This window comes from Indicator indicator, chromosome 6, assembly GCF_027791375.1.
Source record: "Indicator indicator isolate 239-I01 chromosome 6, UM_Iind_1.1, whole genome shotgun sequence".
Lineage (NCBI taxonomy): Eukaryota > Metazoa > Chordata > Aves > Piciformes > Indicatoridae > Indicator > Indicator indicator.
Window position 1 is genome coordinate 10,654,756 of NC_072015.1, and position 26,481 is coordinate 10,681,236.

The window sequence follows — 26,481 nt, forward strand, 5'->3', positions numbered from 1 at the left end:
TTTTCTCCTGAGCCCTGGAAGCTGCTTCCAGTTTGACTCCAGTTCTGAGCAGTGGAAGCAATAGGAGCTCAGTGGGACAGGTTTGAGTGTGGGAATGAAGAGGCAGTGATTGCCTGTCAGCCTTCTCAGTGAGAAACAGATCTACATCTTTGCAGGGCCCTCAGGAACCACAGGAGCTGCACGGTTATGTGAATAGGTAAAAATCTGTCATTTAAAGCTTTGTTCTGTGTACCTAAAGAGACCTGCTTTCCTACAGGAGTGTCCTCTTGCCTATTCCTTTCTTTCACTGACTACCCCAAAACCATAAGCCCTCAGTCTCACTGAGTAGGAAGCACCATCTGCTCTGGTGAGTCCAGAGCCACACACGTGATGACTGACATTAGCAAGCAGCGTGTAGAACGGCTGCATTCTGCCTACCTTTCCCTTAGCAAGGGCATTCATTTGGATCTCCATCTTTGACCCAGCTGCTGATTTTCATGAATTTCATAGGCACTTAATTCTCTTTGAGCCTTGGTCTCTCTGTCAGTTTGATAGAAAGCAGGTTCAGAACATACTGGCTGATAGACAGCCAGATGGCATGATCACAGAAATTTCATTCTCTGTGGGAAATGAGGCTAGAAGCACAAGGATGTGGGATGGATTAATGGAATAAGGTTAAAAAGTCAAGACTGTATATTTTTTCCAGTGTTGATAGAGCCTTGAGAATGCTGTTCATGGAACTGTATCAGTTTTCCTTGAACACCAGGTAGGTACTGGCTCCCTCAGATACTCCAGTAGTGGATTTTTCTCATTTTTTTTATTCCAGTGTGTGGCTGAAAAAGATAAGTAAGACTCCTCCTTATTTCATATATTTGCTGGCATTCTTCAGGAAGCACACAGGTTTTTTTTAAAACCAAACTTTAGGTCTCTGCAAGGAATACAATACTCTCCACAGCAAAGAATCACAGAAGTGTCACAACAGCGTTGGGATTTCAACACTGCATTTCTAACAAGGCTCAGATTTTTCTGCATTGAGATATGATTATCAGATGTCCACTCTTCCAATGCAGTTAGGTTCCTGCTTTGAATATGGTGCACCCACGTACCTCACCTCTGTGGTGAAGCCACTGTCAAGGGATGTTACTTATTTATTTTTATTATTATTAATTTCCTGTGGATCAATAAACACTGTCTGCTTCCGTTCAGCTGACAAAGCCAAGATGGCTTTTGTCTTATGTTTCAGTAGGCAACTGTTTTCTAAAGAATGTGCTATGTGTAATGTGGCTCTGGTAGCCAAAGGAATAGTGACAGAAGAATCCAGTCACAAATGCAGAGTAGTCATGTATTTTGAGGGGCCCAGGAGAACTGCAGTCACAGTATTTACTTTCCTGTCATGCTAGGATCTTGATGTTCACCACACCAACAATTAAAAGCAACTGAAAGTTTCCAGATTGCAGCTAATGAGAGGGATATAGATTGCTCACAGACTGGAGTTAGGAAAGTTTAAGGACAAAGTTCTCTTCTATACCCCTTCATGGCAGATGCTGTTTAAACAGTGGAAACCCAGCAATACTGTGAATCCAAAACACTGGAACTGGGATCTGCTGGGTGGCGCAGGACTTTGTCCTACAGACTGTCTCCCGCTGCCAGCTCAGTAAATAACACCCAACTAACTATGCACAAACGGCCACTCCTCAGAAATGCCTGGACTTTGGAGTGAGGCATTTGAGATGTGCCAGCCCTGTTTGTCAAAGCAGTGATTAAGCATACTTGCATAGAAATTGAAATTAAATCCAAAATACAGACCCAAAATGGAGGTATCTAAAACCAGAATCCTGGGAGTTTAGGAATTGTCTTTAATTAAAGGGGAGCAAGAACTTACCCTGCATCTATACACGTGACTGTAAGAATCAGAATAAGGTTGTACTGAAGCTCCATCTAGTCCAGCATCTTGCCTCCAACACTGAGCAGTGACATATCAAGTAGCCAAAGCTGACCAAGGTGCTGCATTCAAACTGCAGTGTCTGCTGGAGGTGCACATGGAAATCTCAATTTTAATTGGTTCCTTTTTTTGTCAGTGTGCTAGATGGTGCTGGTGTCATTTTGGACTAAGATCTGCAGATTTCAGTGCACTCTCTCCCACCTTCCATGTGGGGTCATCCTTCTCCAGAATGTAGGAAGCAGATTATTGCCTGCAATCTACTGAATTCTGCAACAGTAGTCACTACATAATCCTGTCCTTGCAGAGATCCTTTTTGGACATCTCTGTACCACACCTAGCAAGGCACTGTTTTAGCAGAGCTCTAATGCTCAGCTAGTCTGCCCCCAGACCATGCTGTAGAAATACTTATTCCTCATCGTACCTGTACATCCTCTCCAGGCACACATGCTATGGGACTTTTTACCTTGGAAGAGAATGAAACATCCCAGTAGGTCACCTTGTACTCCTAGCTGATCCAAAGGCCCACCAGGAATGTAAATCAGTACATTCTCCTGGGAGCAGCCTGTGCTAACTGCAGGTCTCACAGGGTGTTCTGACCATTGTGTACCACCCCAGGACCTGTCATGCACAGAAACCAACTGTCCCAAGCTGCAGGCCCTCTCCAAGACTTCTGGCTGTGGAGTGGTTTTCTTATATCTTCCCCATCTGAGGTCCCACTGAGTCATGGGACTTCCAGATCAACTTCCTGCACCATCCCCAGCAGCAGAAAGAGGAAGCCTGATGATAGGGTCCTGGTGTCTGCAGGATCTTATATTCATTCCCTTTTCCTCTCAGGTCTCCAGGCACAGCACCAGTGGGTACTGTCCAATGCTCCTCAGAGGCCTTCAGGGTGGCATGTCCTGCATCCCCTTCTGATTCCCAACCTATCTGTACTTTCCTGACCCTTTGACCTGGATCTTCCTCTCTTCTCTCCTTTGAGTCCCCTATGATCATTTGGCTTTCACCAAGTCTTTCCAAGAGCATAAGATCAGTGCAGGCATATCCTGACACTTCACCAGATCCTGAGAGAGTTAAGGCAACTCACTCTAATGATGTGTAATAACACTGTGCCTTCACCAAAGTGTCTTCTCTCCCCAAATGCCCTCTTTTTCAGTTTATTTATAAATAGATTAAACACCAGAAGCCCAGGGAAAAAAATCCCCTCAGATATCACTGGAGACTTCCCTCAAATGTGAATACTGGCCATTTATCTTCCTCTTTTCACAGGTTATTCACATTAAGAATTTTTCTCTTGTCCCGTGGTGCCTTAATTTCTTTCAGAAACATCACTGATAGACCTTAAGGTCTCTGGAAATTGTTGCTGGGATTCTATATGGTTGACCTTGTGGTTTTCATTTAACTTACCAGAGTTTATGATCCTTTCTATTTTCCATTCTTGGATACAACTTCTATTTTCTGAAGAGTCTTCTGCTTCTAATTTCTCTGTCCTGCTGTCAGCCATGTCAGCTTTCCTTTTGGTCTTTCCAAAGTCTTTGTCTGTACACAGAAGCTTAGAGCAAATGTATTCCTACACATTATGTTTAAATAGCCACCATGCAAACATTTTAGCCTTAAGGAATCCATTTTAGTTTCTTTCAAACAAGGTTCCTTGTTCCTATGTAATTTTATTGTAGCTGGGGATTTCTTTTGTTTGTTTTGCTTTTGTTCCCTAGGCAAGAATGTTGAGCAGGGGCATTTTGAACCAGGTTCTGCATGCTTCTTGGGGCTAATATAAAAGTTTCTTTTCCTCTTGTAGTCTCCTTCATGCAGCAACACTGTTTTCTTTTTCTACAACATCAGTCCCTGCCTGATGTGACATTTGCCCAATACACAAATATCATCTCCTGTTGCTGTTGCATTTCTTGCCCTGTCAGCAACTCTGATCTCCCTCAGCATGTAAAAGATACAGACATTTGATCTAATCCTGATATGGATTATTTCTGACTCAGGTCAGGAATGCCAGGATACATAGGTTTTGAGCTGTTTGTAAACACGGTTTTCTTGTTTCTTTGACTAGGCACAAAGCTTTCTCTAATACATATTACCACTTCTCTACTGCTGCTGTCTCCTCTCTCTTGTCATTATCTACTGAACTCAGTAGACAATGATTTATAGGGCTTAGTGGAGCAAACCAAATACTGCTTGCCCACTCACTATTTAAACAGCCAAGTTTAGTTTGCTTATGATTAGGAGGGTTCTGATGGGTTCTGTCCCATTGCAGGCACAGATCCTTGAAAGAGGAGCCATTTGGATACCTAAAACAAGGAGACAGGCAAACTCCCCCTCTGGCAGGTGTTTTACATGACCCACTACCACCTGTTTGGGCCTACTGTGATCCTATGATGAGTTTTTGAGTTCTGTCTTACTACTTGTCACTCACATCCAGGGACAGGTAAGTGAGGGGAAAAACACAATATAAGGGACACTGACACAAATCACTGTTGGTAACTATATACTGTTACATGGCTTTGTGCTCAGATACACTTTGAATCTTCCTTTTTGTAAACTGGTAGGACATTTTACAAAAATTTCACTTCAACTGCCCTGAGCAGAGGCATTCCATAGGAGTCAGAAATGGTGACTTGGAAACAAGAAACCTTACACTAAAATCACTGTTGGGATTGAGACATGTTCAGCCTCTTTGGTTACATTTCTTCTGTATACTGACAGATGGACTCTCATTTTCCCATAGTTTTCAAAGCAAGTATCTACTGCTTGAGAGCTCCACAGTCATGGAACGCTTCAGGGCTTAAGAGGCAATAGCAAAACAGGGAGCAGCAACACCCAACAAGAACTGTGAAGCATCAAATGTTAGTGAAATGGCCACTGGAACAACAGTTGCATAGGAGGTAGCCTAGGATAGAGCTCAGCCTGCCTGGAGACAAAGGACTAGGACAACTAGACAAGAGACCATGTTCGTCTGAATTTCCATCAAGTCCCTGGGAACCACTTTCTTCAAAACAGTAGGATACCAGGCTCTCCCAGACCTCAGCCTCCACAGCCTCCCTCATTCCTTCAGCCCAGGACTCTGCACACAAGCTGTCGTCAGCAAAACCTTTACTAACCATGCTGATGTTCATAAGAGATGGAAAGGGGAACAACTGCTTCTTGAGGGGGAGGCTAAGGAAACAGGTGACAAGTGGTGGGAGGATGTGCAGTGAGAAAAGGAGAAATGAAAAATAGAAAGTATTCGCTAGAGCTTTGACAAATATAGCTCTTCTAAGTGTAATGGAACTAGATGGCAGAGTGGGCTGAGGCAACTTGGTGGCCTTTTAAAAGAGGAAGGAGTGACAAATATATGAAGATACTAAACTGACCTATAGCTCAAGCTCTGGGGGTTCACACTGAGGTAATTTTGAGAAGCTACCAGTCCAATCTGCCCGCCCATTGACACAGGCTATTGCCTCACCACTGCCTTGTCTGAAATACCATCTGCTCATACCCTAGGCACAAGACTGATATATTGACATAAACTGAGGTGACTGTGGCTAATTCAGTTCACTACGCATGTGGACTGTGGGGGTCAAGGAATTTCATTCTTGATCCTTATCAAGTTTAGTTTAATAGGTGGTCAGCTGAGGTCAGAAACCTCCTGAGCCATCATAGCCTAACTTGCCATGCATAAAGATTTGCCAAGAAAGCACCAAGAGAGACTTGATACCATTTTAGCCACTTGGTTGCCTTTAGATGTCCTTTTTTCTGCATTTCACAAACTCCTTTGTTGCACTAGCTTGCAAAAGGCATTGGAGAAGGTTTACAAAAGCACTGTAAGCTTGTTCTTTTGGTCAGTTGTCTTTCCTCTAGGGATCTGAGTGCCAGGTAAGCACTAATAGTCACATAGCATGGTTGGCAGGGTGCAAACAAGAATCAAGAAGAAATCCCAGGGTGTCAGGGCAGGACCTGGCAGCCAGTGCCAATCCCACCATCCTGGTCAGGGTAGCCTGAGCAAAGGAAACTCCAGACCCAGGCATGCAGCACATCTACAGGGATGGGTCCATGGCAGGTAGGGCAGGGGTGTGGGGAGCTGGAGACCAGCCCTATTATGGCACTGAGGCAGAGATTCACAGCCCTGAAATGGGATCCTGTGCTCTGGTCAGGGTAGAGGTGGGGAGCCCTGGGTGGTTGAAATGGGGTCTTGGTCCCTTCACACAGTTGGGGAAGCCCTAGGGCAGCTGGGTCAGGGACAAGCAGGGCTGGTAGTGCCCTCAGGGCCCTGACAATGTCGTTGACCAAGACTGACACTTTTGATCATTTCTGCTTATATTAAAAAAACATAGAGAAAAACATTCTCCAACAAATGAATTACAAAACTAAGCTTAATCCACTGTAATAAAAATTAATGTTACCTTGGTCATGTGCTCTGAAAACCACAGAACAAAAAAAATGCCAGACTTACTCTTGGTGCCAGCTTTACACTGCCTCTGGAGATTTGGTTTAGCTCTGCCTACAGCAATCCTTGTGTGTGCTAGCAGGAACTGCTAATGAATGGCAAGTAGTCTCATGACAATCATGACAAATGGCTCCTGCTCAACTAGGTAATCAGCTGTTTCATAAAGGGTGAGCTTCTACCTCTTCCCTTCTGTGGGAAGCATTAATGCATTATTTTTCTTCCCCTTAGCCACTTATTTCCACAAAGCTGGTAATAATTTAGTATTTTTGAAACCATGTTTCCTCTATTGATCTTTGCTGAAATTGCCCAACAGATTCAAAAGTTATTAGGAATAGCTGGATGGTTGTAGGGATGTTGACAGACACAGACACAAAGCATTGTATTTGGAAAGCACTCAAGTTTATAGCAACAGAGATTTTTAAATCACATTAATAGCCAACAAATAGCTACTGGTATGAGGATTATGTTTAATTCCTACACGTCTGCCTCACTGACAGTCTGCTAAAGAAGCTAAAGAAGCTCAGCAAGTGGCCGTTGCTTATACTTCATACCTTGATGGTCTTCTCTGGGAAAGAGTAATTGCGCAGTCAGGACATGTCAGGAAGGCTTGCAAAAATACTCATCAAAGACTAAAGATTTTTCTTTTGTACCTATCCTGGCTTTGCTGGAACAGAATCCTAGGCAAGCCACAGGCTGCAGGTCAGTAGCAGGTCGGAGTCAGCCAGGGCAGCTGACCCAAACTGGCTACAGGTGTATTCCATACTCAGTAGAAAGAGGGAACTTTGCTGGGGTTGTAGGTTCTTCCTATTCTTTCTCCTCCTGGTTCTTCCCATCTCTGGAGGGGTTTATTCTCTGTGCTGCTCCTGAGGACTGCTTTCCTGTTTGTTGTGGCAACTGTATGTTTGCTGCACTGAGTATTATTTATTACACCTTATACTGGCATTGGTATTAGTTTGGCTGTTTCATTAAAACCACTTTTATTTCAATCCATGGATCTACTTCCTTTTCCAGATTCCCTGTCTCTGATGGGGAGAGGTCATCAGGTGACGGAGGAACTGCTATAGTTTAGTGCTTGACTATGGGATAAATGATGACAATATCCAAATTCCAAGTCTTTCAAAGATGCAGTTAACATCTTTCACATGTTAGACTTTCCCTTCTTGTACCTTGAGACTTGAAGGTCTGGAGGTTGATGCTTTTACTGGTGCTGAGCTGCTTAATAGCTCAAACGTCTTATTGCTTTATGTGGGTATTTGTTTCTCAGGCCTGTTCAAGCTTTAGATGAAAACATTTGTAAGTAGTTTCTCCTTAGGACTATTTAAAATACAATGAAATCTACATTTCATATTGATGTGAGCTTTTGTTTACGCATTCATGTGTTTTTGAAAAAAGAACAGATGCTGCTTGAGTGTTTCCTATAAGGCAGATTAAACACATTCTAGAGAGCACACCTTAGCCAAGGGTCAATCTTTTTCAGCAAGCCAGCCAGTGACAAACTGCTTCATGGTTTCCCATTTTGGTAATGAAGGCTTACGAAGAAGATTGTAAAGAATTCATTTTTATTTAAACTTTTACAAACTACTGAACTACGTTTTGGAAATTGTTGCTTTACTGGCCTGCAGAGAATAGCGTCTGGGTTTCTACCTACAGTATTACTTAATTTGGAAAATTCCAAATCTTGCAATACATTGGTCTGGCAGCTTTCACTGCAGAATTACAAGTTGAGTGCTTTCCATTAGCAGCCATGCCTGCAGTTCAGCCCTTCTGAGAAGTATATTTCTCACAAGACTTCAGCTTCTTTCCAATTAAAGTCTGAAATGGTCACATCTGTGCACCACTGTACTCTTATTGTGAAGCACCTCATTCAACTCATCTCACTGCTGTTGGCTTTAAAATGTTGATGTTCATGCCTAGGACAAGCATTCTGTTTCTTCTGTGGGAGGCTTGATTACCTCAGAGAGTTGTGCCGATTTTGTTAATCTCTTCAAATCTATGTTGGTCCTAAGCAGATCAGTCAAAACAGGTTGGTGAAATAAAGGCTGTGATCTGTTGCCATGTATGGCTAGGAGGAATTACTGAAAAGCTCATTGTGTTCCCTCTTTGCCCTCTGAATCAGTCTAGTTATTACAGTTAATGTATTTCAAAAGCAAAAGAGAAATCAGTGTTTCATGAGGGTTCAACTTGTCAAAGGTGGCCAAACAAGCAGTGGAGGCATCATTTGTTTGTGATTATGTCCGCAGGTTATTCTGTAAACTGTATCTTAAGCTAAAACTCTACTTTGATCATTTTCAGACAGGGACTGGGCAGTTTTCAGGAGAGGGATGAAGGAACAAAGTAATACTTTTTTTTTTCCCCAGGAAAAGCTTTTTACTGCTGTTCATTCAAAGACACAGCAATTTTTAGCTGGAAAGTCTGAGTGATTTTCTTAAAAGAAGATGGGCGATAACAAGTCAGAGGATGCTTGGCCATGTTTCCAGGAGAGAACATAGCATTTGTCTCCTATCTGTCTAAGGTGGCCAACAAAAATGGCAGCTTCCTCCAGCAAAAAAAGCAGGCTCATATGAATGTAAAAAGTCTCACAAACATTTCAATATGTAGCTACATATGCCATGGAGACTGAGACATTTCTCACTGATAGTGGAAGCAGAATATTTATATTATAAATTATTCTTGATGTCTCTGAATGGTAAATGCCAAAAATAAGTGATCATAGAAGGACATCTATCCTAGCTCTAATCTGCTCTGAAGCTTATTCAGCCTGAAGAAATTGATGGAACTGTTATTTTTCAGAAGCCCTTGGTTTTCTGATTTCATCTACAGTTTCTAAATACAGATCTACAATGTTTTTCCAACATGTTTGGCAGGCCTGAATTTCTCCTGAGATGACTTCCTAACTTTTTTCAAGCACCACTTCACCCTTCACCCTCTTCACCTACCTGTTCTGCTATTTTACCTCGCTAAATCTTTGAATCATGGAGTTATCTTCATGAAATGTCTGGTCAGTTATAAAAGCTCATGTTTGGAGCTCTTTAGCTGGTAGAGATGGGAGGTGAGAGGGACCACATGGTGAAAAGGACTCAAGTATCTCTTGTCTCCTCTACGCTCCTTACTCTTCTGTCTTAGATATGGCTGCAGTTCAGAATGAGTATTGCAGATAAATATTGTTTTCTTTCCTTTCTGAAGATTTCATTAGTTGTAGTTGCTCTAGGATTCCCCAAGGTGATATTTAAGTATAAATTTCTAAATCTTTATTAAAAATTGATGCAAGAGACAGCAGTGAGAACATTATTGCGGTCTTAGTCTGAATTCTGTTCAGCTTCTGTTTTTCACTTACTCTAGGTGGGAAAAATGCAAAATTAAAAAACATGGATACAATTATTTTGTTTCAGAAGTGTTTTACTGTCAAGTGTAGAATTGGATACTCCATCTACACAAAAGAGTTGTGAAATTGCACTGGTTGTTGAATCTTCAGTGGGATTTTATTTTCCACCAGTTTTTATTTCCACTTTTTGTTTTCATCCTGGTCCTGTGTGCTGTGTATCCAAATCTCTGTATGACCAAAAGCAATGTTACAGGAGTCATGTGGTTTGAAGAAAGAGGAGATGGGGTGAGAGTCCTAGATCCAGATCATACACCAGCAAAATGCCCCGGCAGCACACGCTCTTGCTGCTCCTGAGTTAGTTGATTTATTTGAAGAGGCCAGAGCTGTGAATTCACCATCAAAGGTCCAGATCACTGATGGGTGCAAGTGTTCCCTCTGCACACCCTAATGAAAGGCTCTACAGGCTGCCTTGAATTCTCCAGGAATTCACATAGAGGCAGTTAACTTGTTGGAAATGAACCTTTTTTGTGTGTCCAATTCTGGGCCCCCTCAGTTCAAGAAGGACAGGGAACTGCTTGAAAGAGTCCAGCACAGAGCCACAAAAATGATTAAGGGAGTGGAACATCTTCCTAAGGGGGAGAGACTGAGGGAGCTGGAGCCCTTTAGCTTGGAGGAGAGGAGACTAAGGGGTGACCTCATTCATGTTTATAAATACGTAAAGGGTGAGTCCCAAGAGGATGGAGCTAGGCTCTGCTCGGTGATGCCCAATGACAGGACAAGGGGCAATGGGTGGAAGTTGAGTCATAGGAAGTTCCATGGAAACAGGAGGAAGAATTATTTCACTGTGAGGGTGACAGAACACTGGAAGAGGCTGCCCGGGGGGTTGTGGAGTCTCCCTCTCCGGCGATGTTCAGGACCCGCCTGGATGAGTTCCTGTGTGATCTGGTATAAGTGATCCTGCTCTGGCAGGGGGGTTGGACTAGATGATCTTTCGAGGTCCCTTCCAACCCCTGACATTCTGCGAGTCTGTGAAAAAACCCAGATGCAGAATTTCTATGAACCGACGCTAGGTGGCAACAACACGCTGTGTAGCCTCACCGGAGGCTAGGCAAGCAGATTGCTTAGGGCTCCTTACCCAGGAGGAAAAAAAAGTATTTTCAGTACTGCTTCCAGATTGCAGCAGCTGCACATTGCTAGAAACATTTCCAGGTTCTGTCAGTTTTTATTGCAATAGAGGACCTGTTTTTCAACATGTATTTTGATTAAAATGCTGCACGATTTTCACTTTTTAGGCATAATACTGCAGGCGAGCTGAGAAAAAGTAGAAAATTGTTCTCTTTTGGTTATCCTGCTTGGATGGGCAATCGCAAGAAGCTCGTGTATAATCCTGATTTGTAATGATGCCTGTAAAGGTGCACGGATGGGTACATAACAGTTGCAGTTCTGTAGCATTCGCCAAAGATGCTCTCGAAACTTCACTTGATCGCCTTATCAAAAAAACAGCCACACACATACCTTGGAAATGCTTGCCACATCTTCGGTGTAAAACAGGACTATGTGCCAAGAGATTTGTAATCTGCAATTTCCTTCCCTCTATACTACACTCTCTACACAAGCTGTAGAAAATCTTCTCATTCAGAAGAGCTACTAAATTAACCTTAGTAGACTTTCATTGATTATACAAATAAAAACAGACTTTATGTTTTTTGCTTATCAGCTTGTCTTAGATTGAGCTTCCAGGGCTAAAGCCCATGAGACATAACTGTAGGTTACCCCCCTCTTCCCTCTCCCACTTCCCCCTCAGGGAAAAGATAGGCAGGGGAAGGTAAAAGGGGTAATAAAAGAAACTTGAGCCAAATTGAAAGTTACAAAGTCATTTTAACAAAAAATAATAGGTATCAAGGCAAATGGGAGATACAGGGATATCAGGAAGTATATACAGAAATATACGCAAAACCAGAATTGGCAATGGAGTAGGCCTGGCCACGTGGCAAAACAGCTCCCAGCCAGCAAGAAAACTTCCCCACCATGCAGCAAAGCAAAAGCAAGAGAGCAAGAGAGATCTCCCCTAGAATCTTGCCTCTTAAACAGAGGGCATGCAGGAAAGAGAAGGGAATAACATGATACATAATCCGGTGCCACCCCCTGGGTAGGGTTTTCCACCCTAGGGTTCAGCAGTTAACCCTCAACCTACAACACAGTTAAATCTGGAAATTATAAAAATAACTGGAGAAGGACTTTTTGCAAAGCCATGTCATGAAAGGATGAGGGGTAATGGATTGAAACCAGAAGAAGCTAGATTTGGATTTGATGTTAGGAACAAGTTCTTCCCCATGAGAGCAGCGAGGCAGAGAAGTTGTGGAGGCTCCAATGCTGAAAGTGTTCAAAGCTGGTTGGATGGAGCCTTGAGCAACCTGGTCTGGTAAGAGGTGTCCCCTGCCCATGGCAAGGGAGTTGGAGCTAGATGAACCCTAGGATCGCTTCCAACCCAAACCATTCTATGATTCTGTGAAAACTGGAGCAAAGAAAGACTCCAGATTAAATGTAGACTGTACCAATTAACTTCATTCATTGATAAGTAATATTTCAAAAGTGTTGTTTTTGTTTGGGTTGTGAGGGGAGTTTTGGTTTTGTTTGCTTGGTTTTTTTGTTTTGTTTTGTGTTGGGGTTTTTTTATAACCAAGCCTGTCTTTCTGAAACTCTTATCCTCAAATTCATTTCAAATTCTGGAGTTAATGCCTCTTCAAAAACTTTGTCCTGTGTTCATTTTTCAGTTTGGTCCTTCAACTTAGTTTTACCTACAGACAATTTAAGGTTTTCCACAAAGTAAGCAACGTTTAACATAAGAGTTAAATTTATTATATGCAAACTGGGTTTAGGACAGAAATCATTAATTAATGACAAGTCATTGATTCAGACAGTGAAATTACTATTGGGGCTTACAGATGGTAGTGATGCAGGAGCATTTATTCGACATCATTTTGCCTGCAGTGGCCTTCTTACTACATGCATCATTAACTCCTTTATGTGAAGTTAACCAACAAACAAGAAGAGAATAAAGAGTAAAAACAGAAGTTGACACAAACAGCCATAGTGTCTTCCTTTGGCTTCTTGGGTTTAGGTTTTTAAACTTAAAAGTTGAAGTGTTTGGTTTTCTTGGATTCATTTCTTTAAAGCTTAAGAGGCAGAAAGCTGTGATGTGATAGACTGTAAGCATTAGGGCTTCTGATATTCTTTCACAACACAATATTAACCTTCCTACTCCTTTGTATCCTTTGTATTTCCTCTGGGAACTAGTATGCCTCAAGAAAACTAAGAGTAACACATAACGTGAACTCTACCAATGTCATGCCACTGAGGGACATAGAATCACATCCCAGGGAAAGCTGAACTCCTGTTAGATTGGTGGTTTTCTTCCTTACTGTTGTTTGTGGCAGGAGCTGGAGATGCAATGGTTTGTGAACATTTTTACTGGAAATTCATCCTGGCTTTAAACAAAACAAAACAAAACAAACAAACAAACAAAAAAAAAAAACAAACCACCAAAAAAACCCAAAACCAGATACAGCATTGTAAAGGTAGTGCTGATGAGAAATTACTACTGAAACACAATTGCTACACTTTTCTTCTGTTGCTTTAGCTGTGCCATCATGTTTCATGACGTGGATGGAAACTGCAAAGGGAAACAGCCATTTCTGGTACCAAATTGCTGCACTGACTCCAGCTGTGAGCCAGTAATTGTTTGGGTTTTTTATGTGAGTCAAGAGAAGATGGGCACATTTTGAACCTGTTAAAGTGTAGTACAGGCTGGCCGATCTACTTGAACGATCCCAGGCTAGTTTAATGCAGAAACAGCATGGAAAAACTGTGATTCCTGTGTACTGAATAGATAGCTTCAGCCTGAGGGCTTGTTTGGGAGCTGTAGCTTTTAAGAGAGTAGGAAGGTAATAGGTATAGTAGTGCTCTGCAGTACTGGCATCATAATTCACCATCAAACAAGCATAATTTAAGTTTATCTATACCTAGGTATAAACTAGTTTTCAGTTGACTGAACATCTTGGGGCATGTGTAGTTTGGTCCCATTATTATCTTTCCCAAGATGTACAAAGTCCCTGCTTTTCTTGCCAGACATATTTACCACGTTGTTGTACTGAACTCCCACTATATGAATAATATCTACCTAGAATGGGTGACTCTAGCTGATAATGGGTGGGGGGGGGAGGATTCTCCTAATGTCACCAGTATGATTTTTGAGTTTTATATGACTAATGACTACAAGGCTTTAGGTGAAAATTTCAAAAGTGACTCATTGGCTGGAGATTGTAACATATTACAATAATGGAAATGTTCTGTATCCAAAGTTCCTAGCTTCTGTTCGTTTTCACCTAGTAAGTCTGCATCTGTTCAGAGAAACTCCAATGGTCCCATATTCAGTCTAGCCCTGAGTTGGGTTAAGTATCAATGCTTATAAATATCTAAAAGGTAGATGTCAAGAGGATGGAGCCAGACTCTTCTCAGTGGTGCCCAGCAATAGTATAAGGGTCACTGGCACAAACTGGAACACTGGAAGTTTCATCTGAATATAAGAAGAAACTTTTTTCCTCCTTTGTAAAGGTGCCAGAGCACCAGAACAGGCTGCCCAGGGAGGTTGTGGAGTCTCCTTCTCTGGAGAATTTCAAAACCCACCTGGACACATTCCTGTGCAACCTGATCTAGGTGAACCTGCTTTAGCAGTGGGGTTGGACTAAATGATTTCCAGACATTTCTTACAACCCCTGCCATTCCATGGCTGTGATTGCATGTATGAACCACACAGTGAGTTATTAGCTCCAATAGCCAAGAGGTTTTCAGACTAGAATCAGATGGTGCTTGGTAGGACTACTTAGAGCATGGACCATACGCATACAGGAGTATGCCTGTCACATGGATGCATCTTTATATACCTGAGTCCCTAAAGGTCAGATTTGCAAATTACTTTTAATAGAAGGGTTTAGAGTTCCCAGCGATGTAATTCTTGGTGATCTGTGGAATGAGAGACACTCAGTACCATGCAAACAGAGACATTCATTCAGGCATAAATGGGTGGCTGTGGTGGGGCATGTTAGTCCCTCCTGGATGAGAAAGTGAAGCTATGTATCAGATGAGAACCAGTATCATCTGTAGTCCTATCACTAATGACCAGCAGGAGATGTTTCAGAAGAAGTTTCAAGTTTAATAATTTGCCCAAAGAAGAGTTTGGGTTAATGCTCCTCTCCCTGTTCCTCTGGCTTGATGAAAGGCTTATGCATTGAGATATGAAGGTTTCTATCCCTTTACACGTGTTTTATATAATCTAATCCTTTCTTTAAATTTTATCTCATGCAACAGTGAATGCATTCACTTTAGTAGCTAATATTTCCTTTCAGCCCTTTCAAGTTTGTATATTTTTAATTCCACTGGATGAACTCTTGTTCTTAAATTATGAAAAAAAAGTCTTATGCAGACTTACCTTCTTCATGCCAGTCATTATTTTTCATGGAGATCTATCATATCCTTTCTTCATGCCATCCCTAAGCAGTGCTAATCTTTTCAATTTCTCCAGATAACAAAATTTTCACTCTCAGCTTCTAACTATTTACACTGCCTGCCTTCAGGTGCATTTTGTATCTGCTGTATCTATTTCGCAGTCGAGTTCCCAGAACTGAACAAAGTACTCCAGATGCAGCAAATAATGAATCTGTGGGAATTACAGTATTTTTAGCCTGAGTTTTTCTTTCCCAGTAGCATTTTGTTCAATGCTGGTGTCCACTGGGCTTTCCACAGTAATGCCAGGACGTTTTTTTATTTTCTGAGCAGTTGCGCTTTATTAAGGTCGCAGTAGGTTTTGTGAACAGCACAAACTACACCATCCAGAGTTATGCTTTCCTAGTGCTAATCCCTTTACCCACTGTGGTGTTTATTCAGCTACTTAAGTTAGGCTGCTCTTCACCATCTCTGAGGATCCTCTACAGTAAGCAGTATTATACAATGGTATGCACCCTGAATGTTGGTTGCCATGTCATTTTACCCCATTCCAGATCAATGATATTTTTAACGTGATCTTTTAACTCATGTGTTTCCCTGAGATGTCATGTTGTCACAGGAGCTTATACACTCGACATACATCAAGGAGTACAAACACAGTCAAGCATGTCTATAATGGCACAGCACTGCACTTCAGCTCAAATATTGCCTGTTTCTCAGCAGGCTGCTTCACTGCCTTGTTCTGAGTAGCTGTGATATTTCAATAGAGCACTACATGGTGGAGGGTAGGCACAAGCCTGGTCATGTTGAAAGCCAACCAGATAGTAATGTTTTTCTTTCTGACAGTTTTGAATGCTCAGCACCACAAGTCTGGATGATAACAATTTTGTTAAATGATCAGCTGCAAGTCTGAATATATCTATACACATTTGATTTTCCTTATGCCAGTATCTACTTAATGTGGTAAAAAAAAGAAATAGGAAGGCTAGAAACCCAAGTGTGTACCCCAGATACCAGAGGCACCTGTGAGAAGCACCTGGTAAAGCTGGGAAGGGCCCTGTGTCTGTCTGGCTCTCTCTTTTGTGCTGCTGTAGCTTCTTCTCCACAGGGCATCCAGAAATCTCAGGGCAAGGTTTAAAATACACATTTCTCCCAAGGGGGAAAAATCTGTCTGATGAAATATAATTGAGAGATAGCCCTGGGGAAAGTATATATTCCTTTCACAAAGTCAGAGCCTAGGAGTTCATCCCCTATTTTAGCATATTCAGACTTTATTGCTTCCTTCAATTACCATTTCAACTAATTTTCCAGATTCCAAAATCTCTGATTTCCAAAAGGACTGGTAGCCTATAGACATAAAAAAATAGTTTTGCTCTGTCTCCTCGCAGAATTATTATGATTATCACATTATTTAAAATTTATATTACACACATCTAAAAGGCCACAATTAAATTAGGTCCCACTGTGCTTGTCACTGCTCAATTGTGCAACAATTCCTGAAGGCATTCCAGGCCCTCTGGAAAACCAGTTAATTCCAAGTGAAAACTCTTCAGGGCAGATAATTACCTATATTTCTGTTTTGTAGTGAAATCATGCCTGGCACTGGTGCAGCCTTTAGTCTGCACCTTAATCCTAATAATAATAGTAGTAGTAATGACAATTAATATTAGTATTAAATATTGTTACCTCAGTTTTACCACAGGTCCCTCCCCTCTTTTATTTAAATATCATGTGCTAATAATGTATTTAATTCCTTCATTTGAAGCATTCTTTACTTAATGCTTCAGTGCTGTTCTAAGGATACTTTGCCCTGTTTACAGGGAGCAAAATGTCCAATGGAATAAGCTTTTTGTGGGATGAATGGTTTTTGGAGCAAGGACAAATAGCAAAAAGAGAGGGGACACCACCAAGAGCTGTTCTCCTGCTCCACGTGAATGTTAAGATTTGTCAATGTTCCACAAAGAACTCCTTCAGTACGCTGAGTTACTGGAAAATATCCTTCATGCTGAGAAAGATGCACATGTCACTGCTGAGTCAGAAGCTGGCAATGGTCATATCAGCACATATTTGATTTTTTTTATTATTACTTTTGTGTGTGTGCATGTGTTGCATCCCCTTATTCCAAAGATGTACAGGTTCCCAAAAAATGTTGGAGGAGGCAGTCCAGTTGTAGATTTTAAAAGTGTTGTCTGGGAGAAATAGGGACAAAATACCAAAACAAGAAGGCAGGATAGCTTAGTGTGAAAATGTTACAAAATATTATGCTGGTTTAATATTGACTTGTGACTGCAATGAAAGAATTTACTGTCTTTTATGTTTCATTCCCTTCACCATATCTATAGAAACATCGTGACTGTAAACGTCCCAAGCATCAGCTTGGCACATTTGCAGTTACTGCCCTACTTTGTAAATGCTGTTAGAAAAGTTAGAAAATGACATTACACTGTATAAAATCAAATACATTTCAAGCAAAGACTGAAAAAAGTGCACCAACAGTAAAACACTTTACAAGCACTAGAATGGTGAACTGGCTGAGGCTCTGCCTTAAGGATATAGGTGATACCCATCTACAAAAATGGCTGATCTCTGTTAGTAAAATATCATTGTAACCTTGTTAGGAAAAGTTATCTAGAAGGCACAGATATCTGCATGAAACTAAGACACATCCAATTGTGCCTGCCTGTGACTCTTTTAAGATATCACCCAGTTGTCTCAATTGCACCTTCTGGAATCGCCCTTCAGCCCAGAGAGGGAAACATGTTTATAAGTGTGTGTAAAATTGCATTGAAGATTAAGAGCCGCAGTAACATGTGAAATAATAGCAGTACTCAGGTGCTTTGTGTCAGTGAAGACCACGTAGTAAGTAAGTCTTTCCTATAATTTTTCTAGCCTTTCCTACACTTCCATCCAGGAGAAAGTGATATGAAATTCTTTTGTAAGATCAATGAATAGGCATCAGAGCAGTAGCATTATGTGTCTTGCTGTCAAAACAATAACCAATTCTATTAGCACCAAGCACTAAACATTCTCTTTTCTAAATCCCTCAAGTTAAAAAGCATCCCCCCTTTTCCAAAAGGTTTTAGAATGTGGATTGCTTTCCAGCTTTTTTGTTTTTAAGAAGCTATATCTATTAAGAATACTATTACTCCATTTGATTAAAAGGATGAAAGTATTATATATAGAAAAAATGAGAACTATGCTATAAGTATGTGGCAGATCTTTCAACTCTCTAATGTTACTCTCCACCTCACAGCAAGCAAATTTGCTATGAGGCAAAATAAAAAAATTAATTCAGCTCTGCTGTGCTCCAACTGGATTTATCTTTTTTTTTTAACTCTAGAACTAGTACTTAGCATGTAAATTAGATAGATAAATATGTGGTGACCCCCTGTCTTTCACACCCAACCTTCTGTCTCCCTCGTTTGTGCTGTCATTGTCATTTGGCTGTGCTGCGGCCTGCCAGCAGTTCTGCTGTAAGCTGTGCCGTTTTGTGAAGAGCTCCTGTGGGGGGTCTTTCTTGTCTTTGGCAAACTCTTCCTGAACAGTGTTTTCTGCCCTGTGCCAACAGCTCTTGGCACCAATTCATCAGCTCACAATGACTTGCAGTGCTGATACTTAATAGTCATCCCCTGTAGCTTAGCAGTGGCAGTAGCTGAGATAGATAATGCAGCTTCTGAGCTGCACCTTGCATGTTTGGTTTCTTCTATTTGGCAAATTTAATCGATATAAACCAGGGAAAGAGAAAAGAAGCAATCCATCTTGCACTTCACAGAATGTTTTGTCAGCTTTACTACTACCGAGAGAATGTTTCAGGGTGAGGAATTGTAACAGATTCAACAAACCAATATCACTAGGCCTTCAGTGGACAACGAGGAAAGAAGAAAGGAGGTGCTGGCTCAGCTTTTGTCAGTCGTGCCAAGCAGGTAGAAGGACCTGAAGATGGGTATCAGTGACATGCACACCATAGGCTGTTGCTGTAGGAGAACACGCCATCCTTGAATCTCATCAGTCACAGGACACAACGGTATCTCCCAACCGCTGGGCCACTTTAATCCGTTCTTAGCCTTTCCCTCCTCATCCTTCCCACTACCATCCCCATCTTCCCTTCCTGTTTTCTGTCTGAACAGCATCCAGGACAACAAGCCCTGCTCTTCCTCATCCTTAGGGTCTGCTGCACCAAACAAAATGCAGCCCAGAAGACCAAAAGCCCACCGTGGCCTTGGCTCGTGCTTCAGTGTCCACGACCTGCTGTTCAGATAGGTCCCAGCAGCAAGTTCCCACATCAAAGCAGTTCCTCATCAGAGGATGTGGAGGATGTTTAACTTTACAAAATTAAACACTATCGCTAAAAAAGTTTGGTCCTGGGTTTGTGGGTTTTTTTTTTTGTGTGATGCTCTGGGACCAAATGGGCTAGTAAAGGCAGGGGGGCAGGAGTGGGAGCCCAGGTCAAGCACGGCCATTTCATGGGGTCTTCATGTGAGTGTATCCCTCTGTGTGCTTTCGGGGTGAAGTCTCCCGGAGGAGGTGATCTGAGTTCCCGATCGCGGCCCGGGGAATTAGGTTGAGGTGAGGGCAGCGAAACGCCTGCCCACCCCCGTGCCGGGCTGGGCGGTGCCAAGGGCTGCCTGCAGGCGAGCGGAGGAAGAGGCCAGGATATTCCTGAATGAACGACTCCTTCCTCACCCCACAACTCCTCCCGGTTCCCGCCTCCCTCCCGCCACTCGCTTCGAAGCGCAGCTAGTTTCTATAGCGACGGCGCTGATCCGCGGCTCTTCCGAGTAGTAACAAAGCCAGCTGCCCGCTGCCGCGCCGGGGATGAGGAGGGACGAGGCTCCTTCTCCCGCAGACACCCCGCCCGCCCGCGGCGGCCCAGACAGGTATGGAGCTGAGGGGCTCCCCGACAGCCCCCGCCGAGGCTGGGTGATCGCCATGCGGGAAAGGCTCCCTCGAGAGCCAGGCGGCAGGGCTCGGGGACCTGCCGCCGGGTAGCGGCTGCGGGAGAGGCTCCTCCGCGAGCCGGGCGGTGATGGGCGTCGCCTGAGGCGCGGCTCGGGGCGGCTGATGGGCGGCGGGCGCCGCCTGAGAGGCGGCTGAGGAGAGGCAGGCGGCTGAGGAGAGGCAGGCGGCAGACGGGACGAGGGGGACGAGCCCGTTCGTCCCTCAGCCCGCGTCTGTGGCAACAGATGGAAAGCGGGGAGGGTTACCGCAGGTATGCACGCGTCGGCCCCTTTCCGATTTCGCCTCGGCAGGGCTGAGGGCACAAGGGCAAGGTGTTTGGCTGGCGAAGAACCGGCGCTCGGGGGGTGATCTCGGCAGGTCAGCTCAGCTCACCTCGCCCTCCTGGCGCCGTCGTTAGGGGCGGGCCGGCGGGGAGTGGGTGCGGGCGGGCTCCGCGCTCTGGGCTGCAACCGGTGGGTTTGGCTTTGCCTTTTCTCCGGGAGCAGCCCATCCCCTCTTTAGGATTACTCTTGATTGTAATAATTTGTTGTTGTTGTTGTTGTTATAAAAATATGCTTACCGCTCTCCCGCCCGCACGGAAATTATGGGGTTACGAAGTTTAATTTGTTCAGCTTTATAATGTTGAATAGGATGAGAAGCTTTAAAATGCACTACTTAGTTTTAAAAAGAAAAAAAATACAATCTAAAAGATGGTATTGAAACGTAATCAAGAAATTACTGCTTGTTTTCAGGCGTAAGTGTACCGAAATATTTGAACATGACATGAGCCTGTAGCTTTCAAAGTCAGCCTAGCACATTAGAAGACAGAGCTGAGGTAAGATGTTAGAGGTGATAAGTGTTTGCTTATCTTGGGCAACCAAGCTTAGTAAAGAATCAGCCACTCTTAGCTCTTAAGATATTCGTGCCAAGGGGTCAATGAGAAGGTCATGAACAGGACAGTTGCCTGAGCTCTGTAGAGGCTGAATGAATAAATGTCTGAGCTGCAGTGGCTGTACGAATCACCATGCCTTTTAGCAGAAGTTTAAAATTCAGAGCGACTTCCCAGTGGTAACAGCAGGCTGACCTTGCATGATGAGGTCCTTAGGAGCAGCCACTATGGTTTGTTGCTGAGCGATTTAGGAAATAAACTAGTTGATAGGCCAAGCAAAATTGTATTGTGACATGTGTGCATGAACAAGAAATAAAAAAAGGAATGTTGGATTGCGAGATGAGGAGAGTATGGCTATCATAGTTATTGAGTGGGTGGACAAAACCCTGGAATTTTAAGTAATGTGTAATCTAAATATCATATTATGTGATTCAAAACAATGTAGATGGGTAATATCAGGATGGCAGAACCCAAAGGCTAAATATTGATTGGAAGAAGTTTGAGAGTTGTATAAAGATGTTAAATGAAAAGTGGCACTACCAATACCGTTTAAGTAACTAGTGTGAAAGTATTTAATAGGTTAGAAAGAGAAGATGAGCATTCACAAAAACAAGGAGCATATAAAATGGAGAGTCTTCTCTTGCAAGAGATGTGCAAGTTTTAAATGAGGGTTAATCAAGGTTAAACGTTTCTCAGTGTAAAATGTAAAGGAGAAATACAGCAATCAATACAGTGGAATTCAGATCTAGTTTGTTAAAAACAAAACAAAAGGACATAATTCTTTTATTGATTGCAATGTCTTGCTCAGTGTTTATAAGTGTTTGTTTGTCCTTTGCTTCCTTCAGAAGTGTCACAACAGGTGTTTGGTTAAAAAAGTTACAGCCTTCTTATGAATGACCTCTGTTTTTTATGCCACACTGAAAAGCAAACTCTTGAGTTTATTAAATGTGTAAAAAATTGAGACCTCAGATTAGCTTAGCATGATGGAAAACAGCATTTCAAGAAAAAACCCTGGGCTATCTGAAACTGAATGCAGATAGCAGGAAGTAAAAGGTCAGCTGTGACTTCTGTTTAGGCAGAAAAGGAGAAACATCAGAACTCAATATGATCTTGCCTTGAAAGCTAAAGATGTAGGTAAAAATATTCATGGTTACTCTGTGACACTTCAGTCATGAAATTGTCCTATGTGGAAGAATTGCAAACGCCAATTGATGAAGTTTATCAGAGGGAAAAACAACATAGTAATGGAGGCAGTACCAGGGAAGAATGCAGTAGCTCACTATAGATAGTATGCCCCAGAATATAGCTTGACATGTGTATCTACTGCTCTAAGCAGTTCCAGCACTTTCACAAACTATCATTTCACACCTTTCTAATGTTCCCAGTCCAGACTAGGTTTATTGGAAACCTGTTCTCAAATCATCCTCTAAAACTGTGCTTTATACAGTGATATAAGGCCACTGCAGAAGTCTGCTCACCAGTATTCCTCCTGCTGTTATGAGTTTAACATGTTTGTATATGTCCTCAGTTTCATGACTCTGTTAAATATTTTTGTGGAGATGTATGTGTGCTTGCTGTAGCCAGCAGCTATTTCAAGTATACAGGTTGTGATTTCAGTCCTTCCAGCAAGGTTGCTAAGGAGTGTTAAGAATCCTCAGAGAGCAAGCTGGGGAAATTCTCCTGTGGCCTTTGCACACGTTGTGTGCTGAAGTGCTTCCTATCCAATATAAACTACTGTTCTGATAGTAACATAGTAGGAGCAGATATGTACCTTAGAGTAGTGTCACATATGATAATTTTGACTTTCTAGTATAAAGAAAACCTTTGCAGAGACTGCTGTGGTAAGAGCTCAGGCCTCCTGAAAACTTACCTTAGGTTTCAGATTCATTTGCAAGGACACATAAACAAGAACAAGATGTGCAGCTTTTAGCCTTCTATAGCTCTACATTTTTTAACATCCAGTCCTCTGTGGTTTCATCCCTCTTGGTTTTCCTGTAGGGATGATGCAGTGCAGCAGTTTAGGCATAATAAATGCCATGATTTGACATACTTTTCCCATTTTATCCTTGTCATTATCAACAGAGGAACCCATTTTTTTTTCAGATCTGATGGTGCCACCTTACAGCTAAATCATTTTGAAATGAGGGGGTGTTCATGTGAGTGCCTAACTTTGGATAAAGTTCCAAGTGGATGGAAGTCTTTAATAACTCTCCAGACAGAAGCCTTTATTAACTCTCCAAACAAGATCTATGCAAACAGTCAGTAAAAGTTTAAATTACACAGAAGCAATTTAAGTTTAGTCCAAATAGTGTGAAAACCTGAGATGTTCCAGCGTCTCCAGCGTGGAGCAGAGAAGTAAAATTCATTAAGGTTTTGCCGATGTCTCTTGCCATTCCCAGGAAATTTAGTCAGTGTAACAAAACTGTTGTTCTTTGACAGACTCAGGTTTACAAGTGGTCTGTAGCTACCTATTGCATTTCAAAAGTAGTATCTCTAAAGATTACTACTGTTGCTGCTGCAAGTTCAGCAGTTGGGGGAGGGATGGGGATGGACTGCATTATCTTTCAGTATTCCTGCCTCAATTAGAAGTTGACAAGTTATTAGAAGTGTCAGTCTGGTAGAATGAAAGGGATGTGACAGTCTGGGTTTGAGGAGTCTGGGGGGGAAATGAAGATGTATGGGGCTGCAGTGAGAAGCAAGGTGAGGTTTGATCTGCAGCCTATGATGGAGACATAGCCCTGGAGTCAAGGGGCGTGATGGGAGAGTTACCTGCGACTGATATGAGGAGTCAGGTTGAGGTGGCACTGGGACTAGGACAGGCTGGTGGAGACCTGGCTAGGAAAATATGCAGACATTAGACTGTGTGCTCTGTATCCTCCCAGTGGATGGCCCAGTTAGGGGCTGAAGACTTCTTTTAGGCCCCCTTTTGTAAACCATAAAGGTTTCATCAGCAGTATCTGTGGCAAAAGGGGTTGATCAGGAGACCCAAATCTTTCCATAATAGTTTCAGGGCAGGTGGTATTCGGAGCAGGGGACCTTATCTTGGCAAGCAGTTCATGGCAAACAAGAAAACTCATCTTTCAGATGATGGATAGCTGATCTGGAAATCTCAGGCAGGAGATGTGCTCCTGTGAACAGGAAGTAAAGTATTCCCCCCTTGGTGTCTCACAAGCAGTGACCTGATCAGAATCTGCTTGAAAAGGTGCCTGACCTTAAATCTTCTACTGTGAAATAGCTTTATGTGAAAGCATGGCTTGACTCCTGTGGAGCCTACCCTGCAGGTGTTTACCAAGAACCTGCAGAAGCTGTTTGCCTCCTAATACATGACAGGGGACCCAGAGTATCTCCACAGCAGTATTCTGAGATGCAAACAAACCTACTCAAACCTCAAGCTGATACTTGGCCTTTCACTCTATACAATTCCTAGAAGTAACTCTCAAAAAAAGCTTGAAAAGGCTTATCAGTACTTCTGCCACTATTGAAAATACTTAGCTTATTTAACTAGAATTTTATAAACACCTTAAACAGAAATTCTGAGTAGTGTTTGGCCCACCCTTTGTCCAGGTGGGGTGTTGTATAACATCCATATGTAAGGAGGGCTTTTATCTTCCTGTAGCTTTTTCAGTACACTGAATTACATTCATATGGTGTTAAAGTGACAGCCAAATGAAAGTCAAAGAAAGACATGCCATGTTTGGTGCTAGGTTTAAATGGTACAAGTGAGTTGGGGGGCCACAAGTTAAGAAAGAGGATAAAACAAAGCATTCATTAAAAAACCACTGACTGTCCTGCACACCAAATGAAGCTTCCCGTGGAGGAAAATTATGTGTGATTGTATGACTAAGCTGTATTTTAACATAGAATCAATGAAAAGCTGGTATTTTGTAATGTTCTAGTACTTGTCTTTGCTTTCAGCGTATTGCAAAATTTTTAGTGTATCCACTAAATCAAAGTGTGCTTTTGTACTTGGTGCTTTGTTCCTGTAATCAAGTTGACTCTCATTTTCAGATAAGCCAAAGAGATTGAGCTCTTTGTAGCCTTCACTTGAAGGAGTTCTGTTCAGCTTGATTTTTTTGTTTATTTGGTTTTTGTGACTGGCCTCACTGTTTCTGTTAGAAACTCATCAGTTCTTCAATATCCTTTATAAACTGTGAACATTAGAACTGTGCAAAATACTTTAGTAAATTGTAGTGGTATCTAGAGGTAAAAAACAGCTGTGTTTCCCTCCTCACCCATCCCACCTTACTAAATCCCTATTGTTAAGATCTCATACTCAATGGTTCATCCTCTGTGACTCTCTGTATCCCTGCACATTGCTGAACCTGAACCTTTAATGGTTCCTTCCAACCCAAATGATTTTATTATATGATTCTATATTCTTTCAGATTATTTGTTTTCCATTAGTTAGTGCCTCATTTTCAAGCTCTGGTTTGGTAACACCAGACTCTGTATCTGATTGTATTCAGATGCATTTTGTTTGAATGAGCTTGGTTTGCCAAATGATTCTGTCTTCTTAATTATTTACTCTTCTGCCAAATTCTTGTGTAATCTGTGCAATTTATCAGACATTATTTTATATTTCTTTCAAGTCCACTAGTGAAAACACTTATTCACCTAGTCCTCAGCCCCTTCCCTCAAAACATGCCTATTTGATGATTCCTTCTGGTGGGTTTAGTGGGAAAATGTGTATGAACTCTTAACCTATAGTGTGGATTGGGTACCCATCTTACCTTTCTCTCCATCTCATCTGATACAATAACAATGCATCTAGAAAGTACTTTTAAAGAGGAATGCTGTTTTCTTTTGTTAATTCCTCATTTTGTGTGTATCACTCAAGTAAAGTTGTTTGGTGCAGTTGCACTTCACGTTTTTCAGTATTCTAAGGTATTTCTCTGTTCTGTGCCACCTCCATGACTGAGCTGTCTTATCCCCCCTATGTGTCTCCGAGATAAGTTCTTGATGTTTGTGCTATTAAGTTCAAGGTCAACACCTTGAATAATGCTTGCGAAGTAAATGGAAATGAAATATGATCTTGAAAGTCAGATCTCTCTAAAAAGACCAAAAGAGAGAGCACCTTCTGGCTGTACAGCTGATGTTATTCTTCATTGGCTTTTAGGTGGTATTTGACACTTAAGAAGACAGGCATGGGTACCTGCTCAGTTAAAAACCAGCTAACAATGAAAAATTTCATTTCTGGCCCTCTCTGTTAAAGATTAGGAAGAATATATATCCAATAAGATAAAAACTGCCCTTTCTGTACTGTAAGTTTCTCTTAGCTTGAAATATTAACACCTTAATCACAAAATATCATGTTTCCAACAGGACAGAAAAGAGAGAACAGAGAACACACCAGTGATGAATCATCTGTTTTTGTTATCAGTCATTCAGACACTTTGGTGATGGAGGAATGGATGGATGGATGAATAGATTGGGCCTAGAGCTTGGCAGCTGGCAGGTAAGTCCTTGGAAGCTCACCAAAA

At 42.1% G+C, this 26,481-nt stretch overlaps 1 protein-coding gene across 1 annotated transcript; it reads right to left on the minus strand.

Annotated features, from left to right (window-relative positions):
* Positions 1-19,853: 19,853 nt before the first annotated feature.
* LOC128967754 (uncharacterized) lies at positions 19,854-20,623 on the minus strand. Its single transcript, XM_054381964.1, has 2 exons — positions 20,506-20,623; positions 19,854-20,425 (listed from the first exon to the last, which is right to left on the minus strand). Exons 1-2 carry the CDS (start codon positions 20,621-20,623, stop codon positions 19,854-19,856), a joined length of 690 nt encoding a protein of 229 aa, XP_054237939.1.
* Positions 20,624-26,481: the final 5,858 nt, after the last annotated feature.

What these genes read in the sequence shown, in the direction of transcription:
- LOC128967754 (XM_054381964.1), bottom strand. Translation starts at nt 20,623, where the DNA reads ATGGGCTGCTCCCGGAGAAAAGGCAAAGCCAAACCCACCGGTTGCAGC. An exon ending in GACGGCGCCAGGAGGGCGAG is followed by an intron (nt 20,426 to 20,505) that starts GTGAGCTGAGCT and finishes TTGTGCCCTCAG; the next exon opens with CCCTGCCGAGGCGAAATCGG.